This window comes from Vollenhovia emeryi, unplaced genomic scaffold, assembly GCF_000949405.1.
Source record: "Vollenhovia emeryi isolate VEMERY1.0 unplaced genomic scaffold, V.emery_V1.0 DF939183.1, whole genome shotgun sequence".
Classification (NCBI taxonomy): Eukaryota; Metazoa; Arthropoda; class Insecta; order Hymenoptera; family Formicidae; genus Vollenhovia; species Vollenhovia emeryi.
This window is the reverse complement of record NW_011967183.1, coordinates 958,557-973,693: the sequence shown is the minus strand read 5'-3', so window position 1 is coordinate 973,693 and position 15,137 is coordinate 958,557. Positions and strand designations below refer to the sequence as shown.

At 38.0% G+C, this 15,137-nt stretch overlaps 1 protein-coding gene across 1 annotated transcript in view; it reads right to left on the bottom strand.

The window, feature by feature from the left end:
* LOC105562833 (protein sickie-like) overlaps positions 1–15,137 on the bottom strand; it is a 109,585-nt gene that overhangs the window by 55,888 nt on the left and 38,560 nt on the right. Inside the window, exons 5-6 of the mRNA XM_012013934.1 lie at positions 1,600–1,717; positions 1,047–1,099 (exon numbers count right to left, since the gene is read on the bottom strand). Of these exons, the coding sequence (XP_011869324.1) occupies positions 1,047–1,099; positions 1,600–1,717 (171 nt within the window). The remainder of the gene's footprint in view (positions 1–1,046; positions 1,100–1,599; positions 1,718–15,137) is intronic.

Here is a 15,137-nt window from a genome sequence, read left to right as displayed (position 1 = left end):
AAATCAATAGCGTGTTATCCTTCCATTCATCGCGATCAAGTCTTGGAAACCGATAATGTAAAAGTAATACTACGCACGGAGCGACTCTCGCCACTGCTTGCCGGTTCGACGTTCGGCGAGCGAGTGATAACGCGGCCGACCTTCACGTACACGATGGTACGCAAACACATCGTACGTCACCTGTGCCGAGAGACAAACAACAAAAAAACGTTGAGAATTCGTTGTCCCGCCTACGAAATTGAAAATTCTATCGTTTTGCGTATCATTCTGCGGACTTATTGGTACTGATTAAATTATTATATTAAATTAACGATTAATTCTGTTCAATCGAGAAAATGTTTCGAAACTAGTTACATTAAATAAAACATGAATTAGTAAGTATCGAATTAGATAGAAACACATATTTCAAAGAAATATGGACGGCGATCTGTAGTGCACGTTATGTGCAGTTACATGGATCTTATCTACGTATACTCCTAAGCGGGGAAGGGAAGCGAGTTTGTGAGCTTTCTATTTTTAAAGGACTGCGCTCGTGCATAGCTACTTCTTAAATTTACTTCTCCGGAGGAAGATCCGGAGCATCCGCGTATCGAATGCCAACTCTTTTGAGTTTTTGTTGCACGCTCGATTAAGCTTTACATATAATCTGGCCTTTTCTCTCTCTCGCTTCTCTTATATAACGAGCAAACAGTCGGCAGTCTTTTAAAGGATCCCGCACATTTTATATGGAAAATGGTTTCCAGTTAGATTTCGCTGATTTTCCATATAAAATGTGCGGGCTCCTTTGGTTAGGAGATATGATTCAAGTATTTTATTTATGTAAGAATACGAAGACTTCTCTCTCATTTTGCAAGCATGGCAAGATGCGTAAGCTATTGTAATAAAATATACCATTTTCGCAATGTCTTTTCGTTGTGTAATTAAAAGTTGGCCTGTAACTTTTACCTCAACTGTTGCTATTATATTTACAGGCAATGTAATATTAATTAATTGGGATACTTTTATAAATGTACTTTCTCTGTGCGATGATTTAAAAATGTACTCACCATTTGTTGGGCGCTTTTCGGCTTTCGATTTACGTCGATCACCTTCTGATTAGCTGCAATAAAAAAACATGCATTAATTTAGAAGATATTTCTCTTTCACTTAGCCGACTAACGGACGATGCTGTGAATTGCATACACGCGCGTGTGGCACGTGACTGTCGTACCCTATGCACTAATGACTTTAGTGTCGATTTATGTGTTATGGGTAACTGTCCAACTGGCCATAAACGATTCAGTACTGTTAGGCGAATCACAGATGTATATCGCGACCCGTCGCGCCATAGCTCAATTTTTTTTGTGCCTTAATTCTTGTTAATAAAATTCCGTTACTCTATAAATCTTTATTTAATATCTATAAATTTTTCCAATTTTTTGTATCAAATAATTTAAATAAATGAGAAAATTCTAGTACAGTATTATAATATTTATAAATCCAATCAATTTGAAAATCCGCAAACATCTCACCGTTCAAACATTTGGAATTCTCTTTTATTTATAAATATTCCACTTGATTATATTTTAAAAGAAATGATAGTGCATAAAATATACTTACTGACTGCCTCCACCAGATCGGCTAAAAGGACACCGTCACAGAGATCAGCTTGGAGATCGGTCACCCGTTTCTTGCAACCCCCTCGTTCCAGATAATAATTTGCCCAATCTGTGTAGATCTGGAATCAACAAAAATAATTATATAAATCGTTACATAAAATAATATATAGTAATATACATATATACTCATAGAGCTAGAAAATATTAATATTATAAGTAATAATTTGAAAGTTATCATCTTCTCTATTTTTTATCGTTTCCTTAAAATACGCACAAACACATATAGTTTCGAAGTAATTTCAATGTTAAAATTCCTCTATATCTACTTCTCGTAATTTTTTTGCGCCTTGATAAAAGGAGAACATTCGCGGAATAAATTGAGTACTCGGAGTTACTCGTTGAAACACAATGCGGAAAATTGCACGCGTTCTTAATTACGTCGCGTTTCATCGGCAATGATTATGGTTGATCGATCGACTCTTGAGATCGTAACTTGGTGAATTAAAGGCGAACGCGCGCGCGCGCGCGAGAAAGAGAGGGGGGAGAGAGAGAGAGGAGCAAATAACGAATAGCTTGTAGAGAGCAAACATATCGTGGAGGAGTGAACTTTAATCGTCGATCGATCGATTATTATTTCTTCGTCCCGCGGCTGCACGCTGGTTATTATTTCTTCAGTCCTATGGACGTTTATGTTTGCGAAAGTAACAAATAACCTCAATTCTCTTGAGACATTTCTTACTTTCCTGTGTTAAAAATTCATTGAAACTTTCTTAATAAAAATTAATTTTAAAGTTTCGCCCCGTCAAAAATAATTTTATACATAAAAATGCAAATTGCGTCTGCTTTATTATATTCAAAAATAAATGAAAAATTATTAGAAACTAAATATTTAAACTACTTTTGAATGGCAATTGTCTCCCGTAAACTTGAAGCAAACTTGTTTGAAGTATACAGTTGATCCTGCGTTACTCGAAGCGAAGGAAGTGAAGCGGAGAATGCCGATTGATGCGATAGGAATCTTTTCACCTCGAAGAATGTTTTCTTATTCGCCTCTTGTGGCATGTCAAGTCGCGCAAAATCTTGTATTTAATACATACATTCACAATTTATTGTTCTGTAAATTTCTATCGTTTATAAAGCTATAATTTAATATGTAAATATAAAAAAGAATAGTAGGCAATACCGATAAACTCACTCTATCTATCTATCTATATGTCTGTCTGTCTATCTATCTATCTGTCTAAAAATTCCAATAGACACATAAGATAAAATAAAAATCTTAGCGAAAAATATAAATATCTTTAGAGAGCTACATGTGCGAAATAAAAGAATTATACGCATCGTGCATAGTCATTTCATAGAGAGTGAGTAGATTAAAGCGCGAAGAGGCGCATTAACGAGCACTTATGGGCAAAGTGCACTTCGGAAGTCTATCACGTTGCTGTCGCAATGCTGCGATTTGATTTATCTTATTATTACATCGAAGCGCGGTTAATATGTTGCCGAGTCAGAATTCCCCTCCTCGTTAACGCAAATATGTTATATTGCAATCCAAGTCTTCCGTCGTTACGAGGCCAATTATGCAGCGAGGCTTAATCGTAAATCAAAGTCGCACCTCTAATTAGAGCATAAATCTCGGTTATTGCGTCACTCTAATTATATTATAAATCGTATCATCTCAATTACGCGGCAAATCTTCGATCGCACAAAATTTCAATTAGCGTGTCGCTGATGACACTGCGTGTTCCGATGCTCCTGAAGACGCCTATTCGCGTAATGCGCGACAGGTGCCCGGCGTGTGTCGGCGAAATTGAATGCATTTGCAGCTGACCGCGAAGCTCCGCCGATCCTTTTTCTGTCGTTTTCCCTTTCGGCGAAAACACCGCGACGCGCGACGCATCCATTTGCATTTCCATCATACGCGGCGACCCATACGTCATATGGGTGTTATCTCCCGCTGATTGCAACCCCGTGCGAGTGCGTGTACACTTACGTTTATTAACACGCGACCCTACTTCCTTCTCTTACCCTCTCTCTTTCTCTTTTTTCACTTAATATTTTATTGCGCCGCAGCTGCTTAACTGCCACAACTTTGTCATCGCACTATATTTATTTGTTGGATATTTAAATGGCAGAGAACAACTGTCCTCTCGGATACATTTATGTGCTAAATTACTCCATCGATATTCAAATATGTACATCTTGTCGAGTACACATTTGTATTCGCACTGTTCATTATTTCACATTGTTATTAATTATATCGCAAGAATGGAATTTCTATAAAACGTGTCTAGATTTTCTAAGTTTTCGTAAAATCATAAAGATTTATAAATGACGTGTACGTGTCATTTTCGTTTACAACAGCTTCGTCGTTGCAAGTCTCCTTAATTAATCGATATTATACTTTCGTTTATTTTATTTTGTGCGCGACACTTTCCAATTTATATCCGAAGAACGAGCGTACAAGAGCAATTTATCAAGAAAGTTTGTAATCACCCAATATCTCTGAAAGGTGATTACAGTGGCCCTTCTCGGCAAGTTTTATATCTGATTTTTATATGTGTTCGTATCTATAAGCGAGCATCGGGGGGGCATAAATCACGCGGGGAAGCATGAATTGTCCTGACGCGTTTACCGCGCTGGCGGAGCGCCAGGCTTTTCAGTGTGAGCGAGCGGCTCTCGAGAGGCGCTCACCGAAGAGGCGAGCGCGCACTTGCTCGCAGCGCTGGGTGACGGAAAGCACAAGGGGACACAAACGTGGTTGTCGTACAGACGAGAGGAAGAGCAAGAGAAAGAGGAAGACAGGAGCAGAGAGCGAGGAGAAAAGAGAGTTAGTCACCGCGTACTATTTTTGAGCGCGCAAAGAGACGAACGGTACGGAGGGTTTTTGCTTCATGATTTCAGGTCGCCATTATTACGGCGGCCGCGATGGGGTCGCCGCTTCGCCGATTCTTTCCCTCGCTTTCCCGATGGAACCTCTGGGCTTTCCCCCGGAGTATTTCAGTAAAGAGAGAGAAAGCTGAAGACCGCTCGAGTAAGATCGAGGAACGCGTAATGCAAAAGACTTATATTAATTTTGGTGATATAAAACAGAATAGTCTTTAAAACTTTTGGATGTGTTAAAAATTGATTTAGTTATATTCTAAAGCACTGAAAAGAATCATTTGTGAAATAAAGTGCCTTTAATTTTTAAGCGCACCTCATGGTACAGCTGCTTTTCCATTACGAGAAATAGTGACAACGACAATAAATTCGTAAAGAGATATTTACAGATTCGCAAAGTCGTTGCAGACGCACATCTCTCGACGAAGAAGATACGAGTGGAAGAGAAGAATTACCTGCACGACATTACGCGTAGAATCGGCCTTGATGTCGTCGATAGAACCGCGCACGGACCTCGGCGCCCTGATACACGCCATGATGCCGCCGGTGGTCGTTGCGACCCCCGTGACGTCCCAGCGTCATCCGAGTTTACCCTCCCGATTATTCCTCACGACAAGCATCTAGACACGTTGCACTTGATCGCATCACGACAATTCATAGTTGCAACAGCACTACTATCGAAATCTATTTCTTTCATCTTTAATCCCTTCATCCTCAATTTTTCTTTCCGATTCACTATCACACATCATTATTTTTTATCATGTTCTCTTCCTTTTCTACGGGAGTTTTCAATTAAGAGATATTACGTCGATATAATATCTAATAATACTGAATTTTGACGTGATTACGGGATCGTGACGACTCGAACAAATCATTCTTAGTTTCATTTGTAACACTTGCTTCTACCAAGAGAGATCACTTCACTGGAATCTACTGTTAAATATCTTTATACAATCATGTTTCTCTGTATTCCTTCTTTATAAGAGCACTGTGCACTGACACCAAATAACTGACGTAAAATAAAGTTTGCAAAAATCTCAATATGGTTCTCGACGAATTAACAAAATCACTAATCCTTTTATTAATCCTTAAATCCTCTGTTGGGATTAATAAATCATTAGTACACTTCGCGCGGTTCTTTCTTCTCACAATCCTCTTTCGAGCGTCGAAAGAGAAAGAAGGACCGAGGGACAAGAGAAGAAAGAGGAGGGAGACGAGAAAAGCTTAATCAATCGTTCAATTGTTCAATTCGCGAGCGAATCACCCTCGTTCCAAATAATTGGGCGAACAATGCGATGCGTCGCGTCGTACACGGCGTCGCGACGTTCTGCAAGACGAAATACGGAAGCGTCTCGACGCCGCGACGCACCGGACGTAACTGAATACGCGAGCACACATTTCTCTATTCGTAGGTATATACTCTCTTGCGTCTTCTTCTCCTTCTCCTTCTCCTCCTTCATCTCCTCCCTCCTCACATCTTTCATCTTATCCTCGTCTTCCTCCAATTTTGCCACCTCCTTTCACTTTCTTTCTCTCTGGCGGTCTTAACAAAAATTCATCGCGCAAAATATCAAAATTGATGCAATTGCATTTTCACAATTACAGAACTTGTAGCAAGTTTCATTGGAAATTTTAGAAAGTTGTTACAAACAATAGTCAATATTTTGTAATAACCTAGATATACCTAATAACATAATTATATCTTCCTTTGAGTTACTTCTACCATTGAACAAAAAGATGTCATTTTAATTGAAATTTAAAACTATGATAAAAATAATTGAGAGATTTATGTAAACTTAAATTTTATTTTAGATAAATTAATTAAACTTAAATTAAAAAGCTAATCAAAAATAAAAAAGATCTCATACAAAATCTAATTTTAATTTAATATCAAAGTTTGTAGAAATAGAAAATGACATTTTAGCTACAAATTTGAAAAAGATTGCAAATTATATAATTATTTACTGTATCATTTATAATAATTATATATGTGTAAGTCCTTTTGCATTTTTTGGTTAATCTTATAATTATAAATTCGGATTCTGATGAAAAGCGCTTATGTGTACGAAAGTTTCGAGAAATCAAGGGCCAAGGATGATGACGGTGTATATGATCAGGAAGTGTGACACATCTCGAGATCGCTATTTTAAGACGGTACGATGGACGTGACGAGGAAACTGCATCGAGCTGTTGAAGAATCGCAGAAGTGTAACGACATTAAGAAGGTCTACCGAGAATTTTCGATGACACGGACGAGTCAGCGCCGATTCAACATAATCTTCTAAAGCTTGCATTTGATCCCACTTCAACACACTACGTTTTTGTAACGTCTGTGTAACATGGTTCGTTGAATGGAAAATAAAATCGAAATTTTTTGATAAATCAATGTCTTCAAAGTTATACGAAGGTATACAAAGTTGTGTAAAACCCTCCAAATGTAAATTTCAAAAAGTATCAAAATTCCCTAAATAGCTCTATAATTTCTGACAGTTTTTAATACATATATACATTACTTTTAATCAAGATCACGATCGTGATAGTTTTTAGTGACCAAATTAAAATAATCAATTTTCAATCCACCTAACAAAAGTATTAAAATATGAAAGTATCAAATTATACATGTAACTATTCATATGAAAAATAACGTAAGTTTCAAATGTGTACGTGTATACATTTAAATTTATCCATTATAGCAACTCTTTCCTAAGCTAACTTCGAGTAAGAAAATTGTACAGTGCACTCGTATAAAGAAGAGAGGAGAAGGTGAAAAGGAAGAAGAAGAAGAACTAATAAAAATTGCTAGACATCCGACGATGTTCCGGGAAGACAATATCTTTCCTCCGCGGGCGAAAATAACGCGTTCAGGGGGGATGAAAATAGAGAAGACGGTTCGGCGGCGCTCGCAACCGAAGGAAGAAGCGGTGACAGCGATGGTGGCGTTTGACTCGAAATAGAGCACGATGAGCAAAACGAGCGTTGTCGTTTGCGTAGGCATCGTCGTTTGAATTAACGAATTAATGGAATCGAGCAGAGGACCATAAATTCATCAGTGGCCGATCCGAGAGACCGTCGTTGATTAGATCGTAATGCCGTTCGATCGTAACTATCGCATCTTACCTTATATATGTAACTCTATATTTGTAGACTTGAATGTAATCAACTTTTCTCAAAACCTTTTCAGAGGAATTAATTGAAGTTTAATTTTATACGTCAGGTTCTAAGTACGAATCTGAATAATTGAAAGTGTTTGCATCAACGCCCATTGGGTGGTTCAACCATATAACATTTTTCCCCTCTATTTCCCAATATATAATATATGTGTTTCTTAGATACTAACAATAAGCCGAGGTCGGAATTGCAATGCATCATTGTATTGATAAGAACCTATGAGAACTGCGTACGCGCTGATCGATATTCGACTTAGCCCCGATTATCGCACACGACCGCCTCGCGTCGCGCGCGTTAAAAGGCAACGCCATGACAGGCATTACAATTAATGATGCTGCTCGTACGCGAACCGCGTGGAATAGCAATCGATCCACGCACCTGTCAGGAATGCTCATGTCTCGCGTGTATACTCGCTGCTCATTCATTCGTCATTAGAATGGTAGGATTCCCTCGGCTTGCGGAATACCTTCAGTTATCTTCTGAACTATCAGTTTGTATCATGAAATTCTAAAAAATCTTACTAACGAAACTTTCAATTTTTAAATTCAGTTCTTACGCACAAATTTTTTAAACATTCAGATAATTCTAAGATTAGCTACTTAACTTCGAAGGATGTAATTTAATTGTAGTGTCTTCAATTTGCAAATATACAACACTTGAAGTGACCATTGAGAATTGCCTATTAAATAAAAACAAAAATTTGTAATACTTTTATATTAATCAGAATTTATACCGACATTCCTCACAGTATTAACAAAAATAAAATATAGTTTGGCAAGAAGTGTTGATGATTTTAATGATAAAAATGTTACTAATATTTTTGTTGATACAAGTTATTGTTTGTTGAACTTTTTATACAGTTTTGTTATTAATGCAATTATGTTTACGAGTGCTTCAAATAAAAATAAAACTTTTGCAAGTGTGATCTTTCGCGCGTTCGCGCGAATCATCATCTTTTAGAACTTGATACTCGGATTAAAAGCATCCGTGCCTGTCAAAATTTTGGCAATTAGCTTTGACAGTTCGACGGTCGTTTTTCCGGCGGGATTCGCATCGCGAAATTCGAGGGGCAGTCAGGGGCTGCGAGGGGGGCTCGCGAGGGGCAAAGGATAATAATTGTCCATTGGTGCTGGTGTGGATAGTGATGGAGAACCCGTCGGTGCAAAGGGGATGCATGAAATTGAATATTGCCGTCGATCCCTCCCGGAACGGCGACGACACTGAGAGTTCAGGAGCCGGAAACGAAACTGTTAAAGGACAATAATTAATTCGCTCCTGACGGCAGTCTGACGGCTCGTTAGTCGCGTAATCCTGTCTATTTTTTTTTCTTTCATCCTGCGCGATAATGCGACCGAGAGGATGATTTTGCGAGTAGAAAAAGGGGACGAGATAAAAGGTAAAGTGTACTTTTTTCAAAGGCAAGAGGGTAAATTGTCGGTTGAGATGGATCACGGTGAACACTTTCAGCGCTTTGTTTCACCGTGACAAAATTATTAAGTCCTTACATTCTTTAATCCCTTACGGTTTCATTGTTTTGGAAAAAACTTATTAATTTCTTCTAAAAAAATTAATTAAATATGATATATTTGCTATCTTTAATTTTTCAAAAACTTTCTCAAATTCCACATTTTCTATTTTCCAGTTTCGACAATGTTTGTCTTATTTGAGTTTTTTTGATAAAAATTCTGTCATTTGGATGTGGCGAAATTAATTTACTTCGACTCACAGTGACGGAAGAGAATGAGTTTCACTTTTTCCCCAACAGCGGCGAGGGGGTTTGGGGATGGTTTCCGTCGGCGCGACAATTTTGCGGGCAGAACGCGTCCCGCTTCGAGAGGATGAGGGACAAAAAAGGGAGGGGTGAGAGACTGAGCTTTGTTGCGCGATTACGGGAGGTCCGCTCGTCTCGATGGACACAGCCGACTATGGAACCAGCCTGCTGGAATTAGGTTTGCTTTAACCCGACCGATATCGAGACACGCCAGCCAACCTTTGGGACAACGGGATGAAGGATAAGAGAAAATCGAAAGCGAAAGGGAAACTGCGGGATCAGGAGACGATCTTCAACACGTAATCCAACGAATCAGTCAAGCTGATCCTTTTAATTTATTAGAGTATTCTAACGGAAAGACAACGACTAACGTGCAACGTATTTTCCTAAGTTGTTAAAATTATATGGAGAAAAAAAAGACGACGTACTATATACATATTTTATGTTGCTGCACAATACCAGTGTGCAAATCTCTAGACCAAATGTTTTTTACTTTTCCGCCGATCATTGCCCGATCATCCCTCTTTAGCATCGCTCGTTACAAACGATCCGCATACCGTCGCAGCACCCTCCTTTTCCTGCACATTTTCACCCTCTTTCGCTGTACATTAACTGTGCACTTATTATTAGTTGCGTAGCAAAATCTCCCACAGCCAATTTTCCGATCGGCAAAGCACGACTTTCGCCCGAGTATTCGGGGAGAAATTGTTAGAGATAGACAGAGTCATATATATCGAGATATAATGTAAAGTTTATAATATACTGTAAGAAAATTGAACAAATTTAATCGTGTGCAGAAAATTTAATAAACATTCAAATTCAGTCAATCAGGAATCGTAAATTTAAAAAATTCAGAATAATTATTATTGTGATAATTTAAAATTCAATAACATTTATATTTAATAGTCATCATTTCTGAATAGTTTGAATCAATTCGTTTTTTAATGATAGATCCATAATACTTCATCAAGATTGATAAGAGAAAAATTAACTGAGAGGGAGAGAAGAGAGAGAGAGAGAGGAAAGGCTCATACGTAGTTGAGAACCGTCGTAACTGAGTTATCGTTCCCCTCCAAGAACTAGACCGAGGATGCACGAACCCTCTTCCCTCAGGAGGGTAGGTACGTGTCCTGCAACAAGCGTGTCCTATGTTCTCACACCCTCTCGAGATTCGAGGAAACCCTGTTGTTGTCATGGCTACCGAAGTCCCGTGAGAACAAAGTTATTTTTACGTCCGCCATATTAGGCCGGGCTTCCGATAAGATCTGATTAACATCCTTTGTTTCTTCGAAAAGTTAAGACCTTTTCAAACATCTTTAAGCCACTTATTTCCAAACGCCAATGTTGCAAAATATAATCATGTAGATGACGAATGGAAGTGAGATATTAAAAAAAAGAGAACATAATGATGAAATATGAAAATAAAATAAAATTAGTAAATATTTTATGATATCGTATAAAATGTAGGAACATGTAATCTTTAAAAAGAGTGTACATATGTAATTCAAGTATTTTATTTAAAATACTTAAATTATTTGTGGCAGTTAACATGATGATACTTTTATCAACTTAATTCCGGAAGTCTGTGCAATATGATTATTAGAAACCTTCAACGTTCTTCCCCTTCTAGTCACAGTGTTATTTTCCTTTCTTACTCTTTACCCTTTTGTTCGTTTCTTCGACTTCCATTTTGAGAGACTTGTCATTCGTTTCTTTTTCCGTAGCTCACCGACCGTCGGCGCCACGTGGGTTATGTTTTATGAATGAGTCGCTCACCTACGCGCCATTACGACGCGTGCACGTGCGTGCACACGCACTCGCGAGAGAACGAGCTAAATTTACCTGCGTCAGTCGCGATGCAACCAGGCCCAACCCTGCCATTGTGCATTGCCTTGTGTAGGCATCCTTTAGCATACGCTAACTGGCCTACACGAGAAAGAGCGAGAGACTGGGCCCCCACGACTATCCTTAAGGTCCCAGAAACTTGTGAACGTACACGTACAGAACTTTCGCCAGTGGGTTTGTCTTGCATAAGAAGGATAATCATTTGTCTTTTCTACAGCAGTTATATGTGCCTTTTGATATGCGACTTCGTCAATGACGCAAGGTACATATTACAATATATTTCTAATCTCTGTACGTAACATATTTCAATCAAGTTCTAAAAGCGTTCTTCCTAACATATTTAAACGCATTATACGAGAGTAACATTATTTCTGTAAAAGTTTATAAAATAATTGCAAACTACACAGCCTAACAATAAATCAACGACTATTGCTATTTTAATCTTATCTTATTCATTCAATTTTAATTACATGTGAAAAATTAATAAACTCATTTTCTAGATATTATCTTGCTTGGTTTTCGCGTGTAAACTTCATATTTCTGTCGAGAAAATTTGTGACAATTATTTCTGCAACTATCTTTTTTCAAACTAACAAGAAATCCCCGTGTCGAGAAGGACCAGAACTCCTCGCACAAAATCTGTACGGCAGACGCGTGTCATTCGCAGACAGCATATTACGAATTCAGGTTCCGTCACGTCGAAATTGCTATAATTCTTTCGACTCACGTATAGCGCACAGGAGACCGCTAACTCGCTCTTCGAAACGCTCTAACGAGCTTCGACATTTGCTTGGGGTCGCACTCCTGATTCGGCAGTAGCTCTTCCCAAGTAGCATCCGTTTGCCTCAAGGAAGACAGAAGGACTCGAATCTCAAATACATGCCTGAATGTTATTTTCTTATTAGTGCTACTATTTCATTTTTTCATCTTGGAAAATAATTATTTTTTCACATCTACATTTAAACATACTAAGTATTATGCATTTTCTTCATCATTAAAAATGAATTAAAATAAGCGGACTAATTTTATTGTATTTTTTGTGTAATTAATAAAAGCAGTTTAGTATAGCGAGTAATTGAAACGAACAGGTCTGTCACTGACATGGACTCATAAATTGTGGTTTCAACACCGACAGTGACACTAGTTCGCATTTCTCTGACGTGGTTCGACACGCCTGTTTTCGCGCGAAACATATCGGTACGATATTCGTGTGATGTGGCATTTCCGCATGGCATTTGATGTGGACGCGGTGTAGCACAGAGTCCGGAAGGTCTCCGAGAGCATACGCGGGGAATATTGATTTTGCGCATCGGACGTCCTTCTTCAGACGGCTGACCGAAATTTCTTTCGAGTGGAATGCGGTCGAGCGTATGTTAAAGATAAACAATAAAACAATCGGGAATAAAATAAAATGTATCGGTTCTGTAACCTTGAAAAGTCAGAAAAATAATTTCCATATCAACCCATATATTACATGTGTAATAATGAATAATTTAAGAGCTGTGTATATTCATTGAAAATACGAAATATCAAATAATTCGCTTTGTGATACAAGGAGCAAATTAGATTTTTATCAAATCATCCCGTAAGTACATTAAAATAATTTGCAAATTCTTGGCGCAATGAACTTGAATTAAGTTTATTGGCTTATTAGTGAAATTTCGATTTGCATTAAAAAAATTTACACGCCGACGGCGTCAGAGAAATTTGATCATTCTTTTTGCCGTAGGTAACAACGTTGGGAACGATCCCGATGGTAACGGAAGCCGAGCAGCAAACTGCAAAATAGCGTCGAAAAATCCGTGCAAAGCGAAACTCGATAGGGATGCGAAATTCGTTTTTCGTCATAAGCCGGATACGGGCGTTGTCGACGTATTTATTTAACACCACCACCCCGGGCACGTCTATCTCGATTATTTTTTCAGCATCCTGCTGCATCCTGCTGCATCCTGCTGTGCGGCCGGATTATCAGTATTTATGTGTTCAGGGCGCGGCACACACGAATAGAAAGAGAAATATTTGTTCTGATATAGCGTCATCGAACAAGCTGTACACATATAAGAGATAACAATTTGAAAATTTGTTAAGTGAGCTACTCGAGAGATATCCCGCTATTCATTTCAGCCATGTACGAGCCCGTGACTCACCTCGCGATTCAATTACAGGTCTATTTTCCCGCTAAGATGACTCGATAGGCGGAGATATGCGCTTTGCCTTGGGATAGGTTCATCCCTACATCAAGTGTCACAGAACAAATACGCGTGCACATACGTACATGTATCAAGTACAGACATGCGTGAGTACGACCTAAATCATTTATCGTCCGATTGCCAATTTGCAGCCCCACGAAAATTGCTCTCGTCAAGGCGTGCGCCCTTTTTCGCGTGCCCTCACGTTATTCCAAGTTTTCCTTCCTCAATCGATATCGTGTGCTTCGATACAAAATGAGAGAGACATTTACAACAATAGTAGAAACGAAAGAATATTAAATACCAAAAGTAAATGAAAATTCAATAAAAATCGAATACAACTGAATGTAACAGCATTTTCAAAAAATTTTCATTTGTTCAGCGTTCGCATTTCATTTTACAAATATGTCGTTGTTTACGGTAATATAGACTAACTAACAGCAGCATCCCCTGCAATTTGCGCGGATCGTTGATTCGCAAATATTTGTATCGCGACATATGTCAAATCCCGTTCATCGACCCACGATGGTGTCAGCAGTAACTCGCTAGCCATGAAAAATATTTTTCTGCGAAATATCAACAACTCTACCGCCGCTCGCAGAAAATTAAGTATAAAAATATTAACTAATACATCAAGCTATAACTCGTTAATTAAATCATTGCTACAGTAAAAATTTCAAGAAGTTACATTTTATGAATATTCTTCAAGAAAAGAATGGAAAAATAAACTTTCTAGTGTCCTTGTAACGAACGAATTTGCGAAATCTGTGAATTCTAAGAAACAAAATCTTCGCTTCGACAGCCCGGGTCGAAATTTTGGTACTATTTTGACACTTTTAAGGATAATTTACACCTACTTAGCTCATCTATGCACCTACATAGATTAGCATTATATTTTGTTACTCCTCCCTTGAATCTTTAATTCTAAAATTTTACTTTAGCTCCTACTTTAATGCTAAATTGGCAAAAGTCCTACTATATAATAGAATTAAAGATTCAGCATAGGGCCAAAATTTGGACTCGTGAGGTATTCGATGCAATTCAATAGTGTACCGTAGACAAACAGTATAAATTACATGCAGGGGGGAAGAAAGTGAAAGAGAAAAAGACATGATATATCCAATAAGACGCGAAATTAGATCGCTCATTTCCGCGCAAATGATCGAGCGCCACGCGAGACGCAATAATGAGGCGGATATGTTTGCTTTGTCGAAAGGAATAGAAGCATGGACCAACCTGGTCCTTAGTGACGAGAAAGGGAAACAGTCACCCTCTTTCCTGCGAGAAGATGTTGGTGCTGTTCCCTAAGGCAAATATCACAAAAGAACAAATAGAAAGAAGAAACGAGAGTTGTATTCACAGAAATCGATCGCCATGACATTAATCCTGGATCGTCATGATTGCAAATGATAAAAAAAAAAGTTATTTAATCTTTCGCAGGTATTAGTTACATTTTGTAAATATAAAAAAATAGATTCTAGTCCTTGCACAAGATTTAAGAATGTAGAAGCGTTCCTAAATTAAAAATTCCCATTTTAAACATTATAAATATTTCTTTGTATTTATATGATAAAATTTTCTAATACTCTTCTATCTAAATTCTTTTTCGACATCTTCGGAAAATACTCCACAAAAGAAAAACCAAAGTCTTGGAAATCTATCATCTAATTAGGAATTAATGTT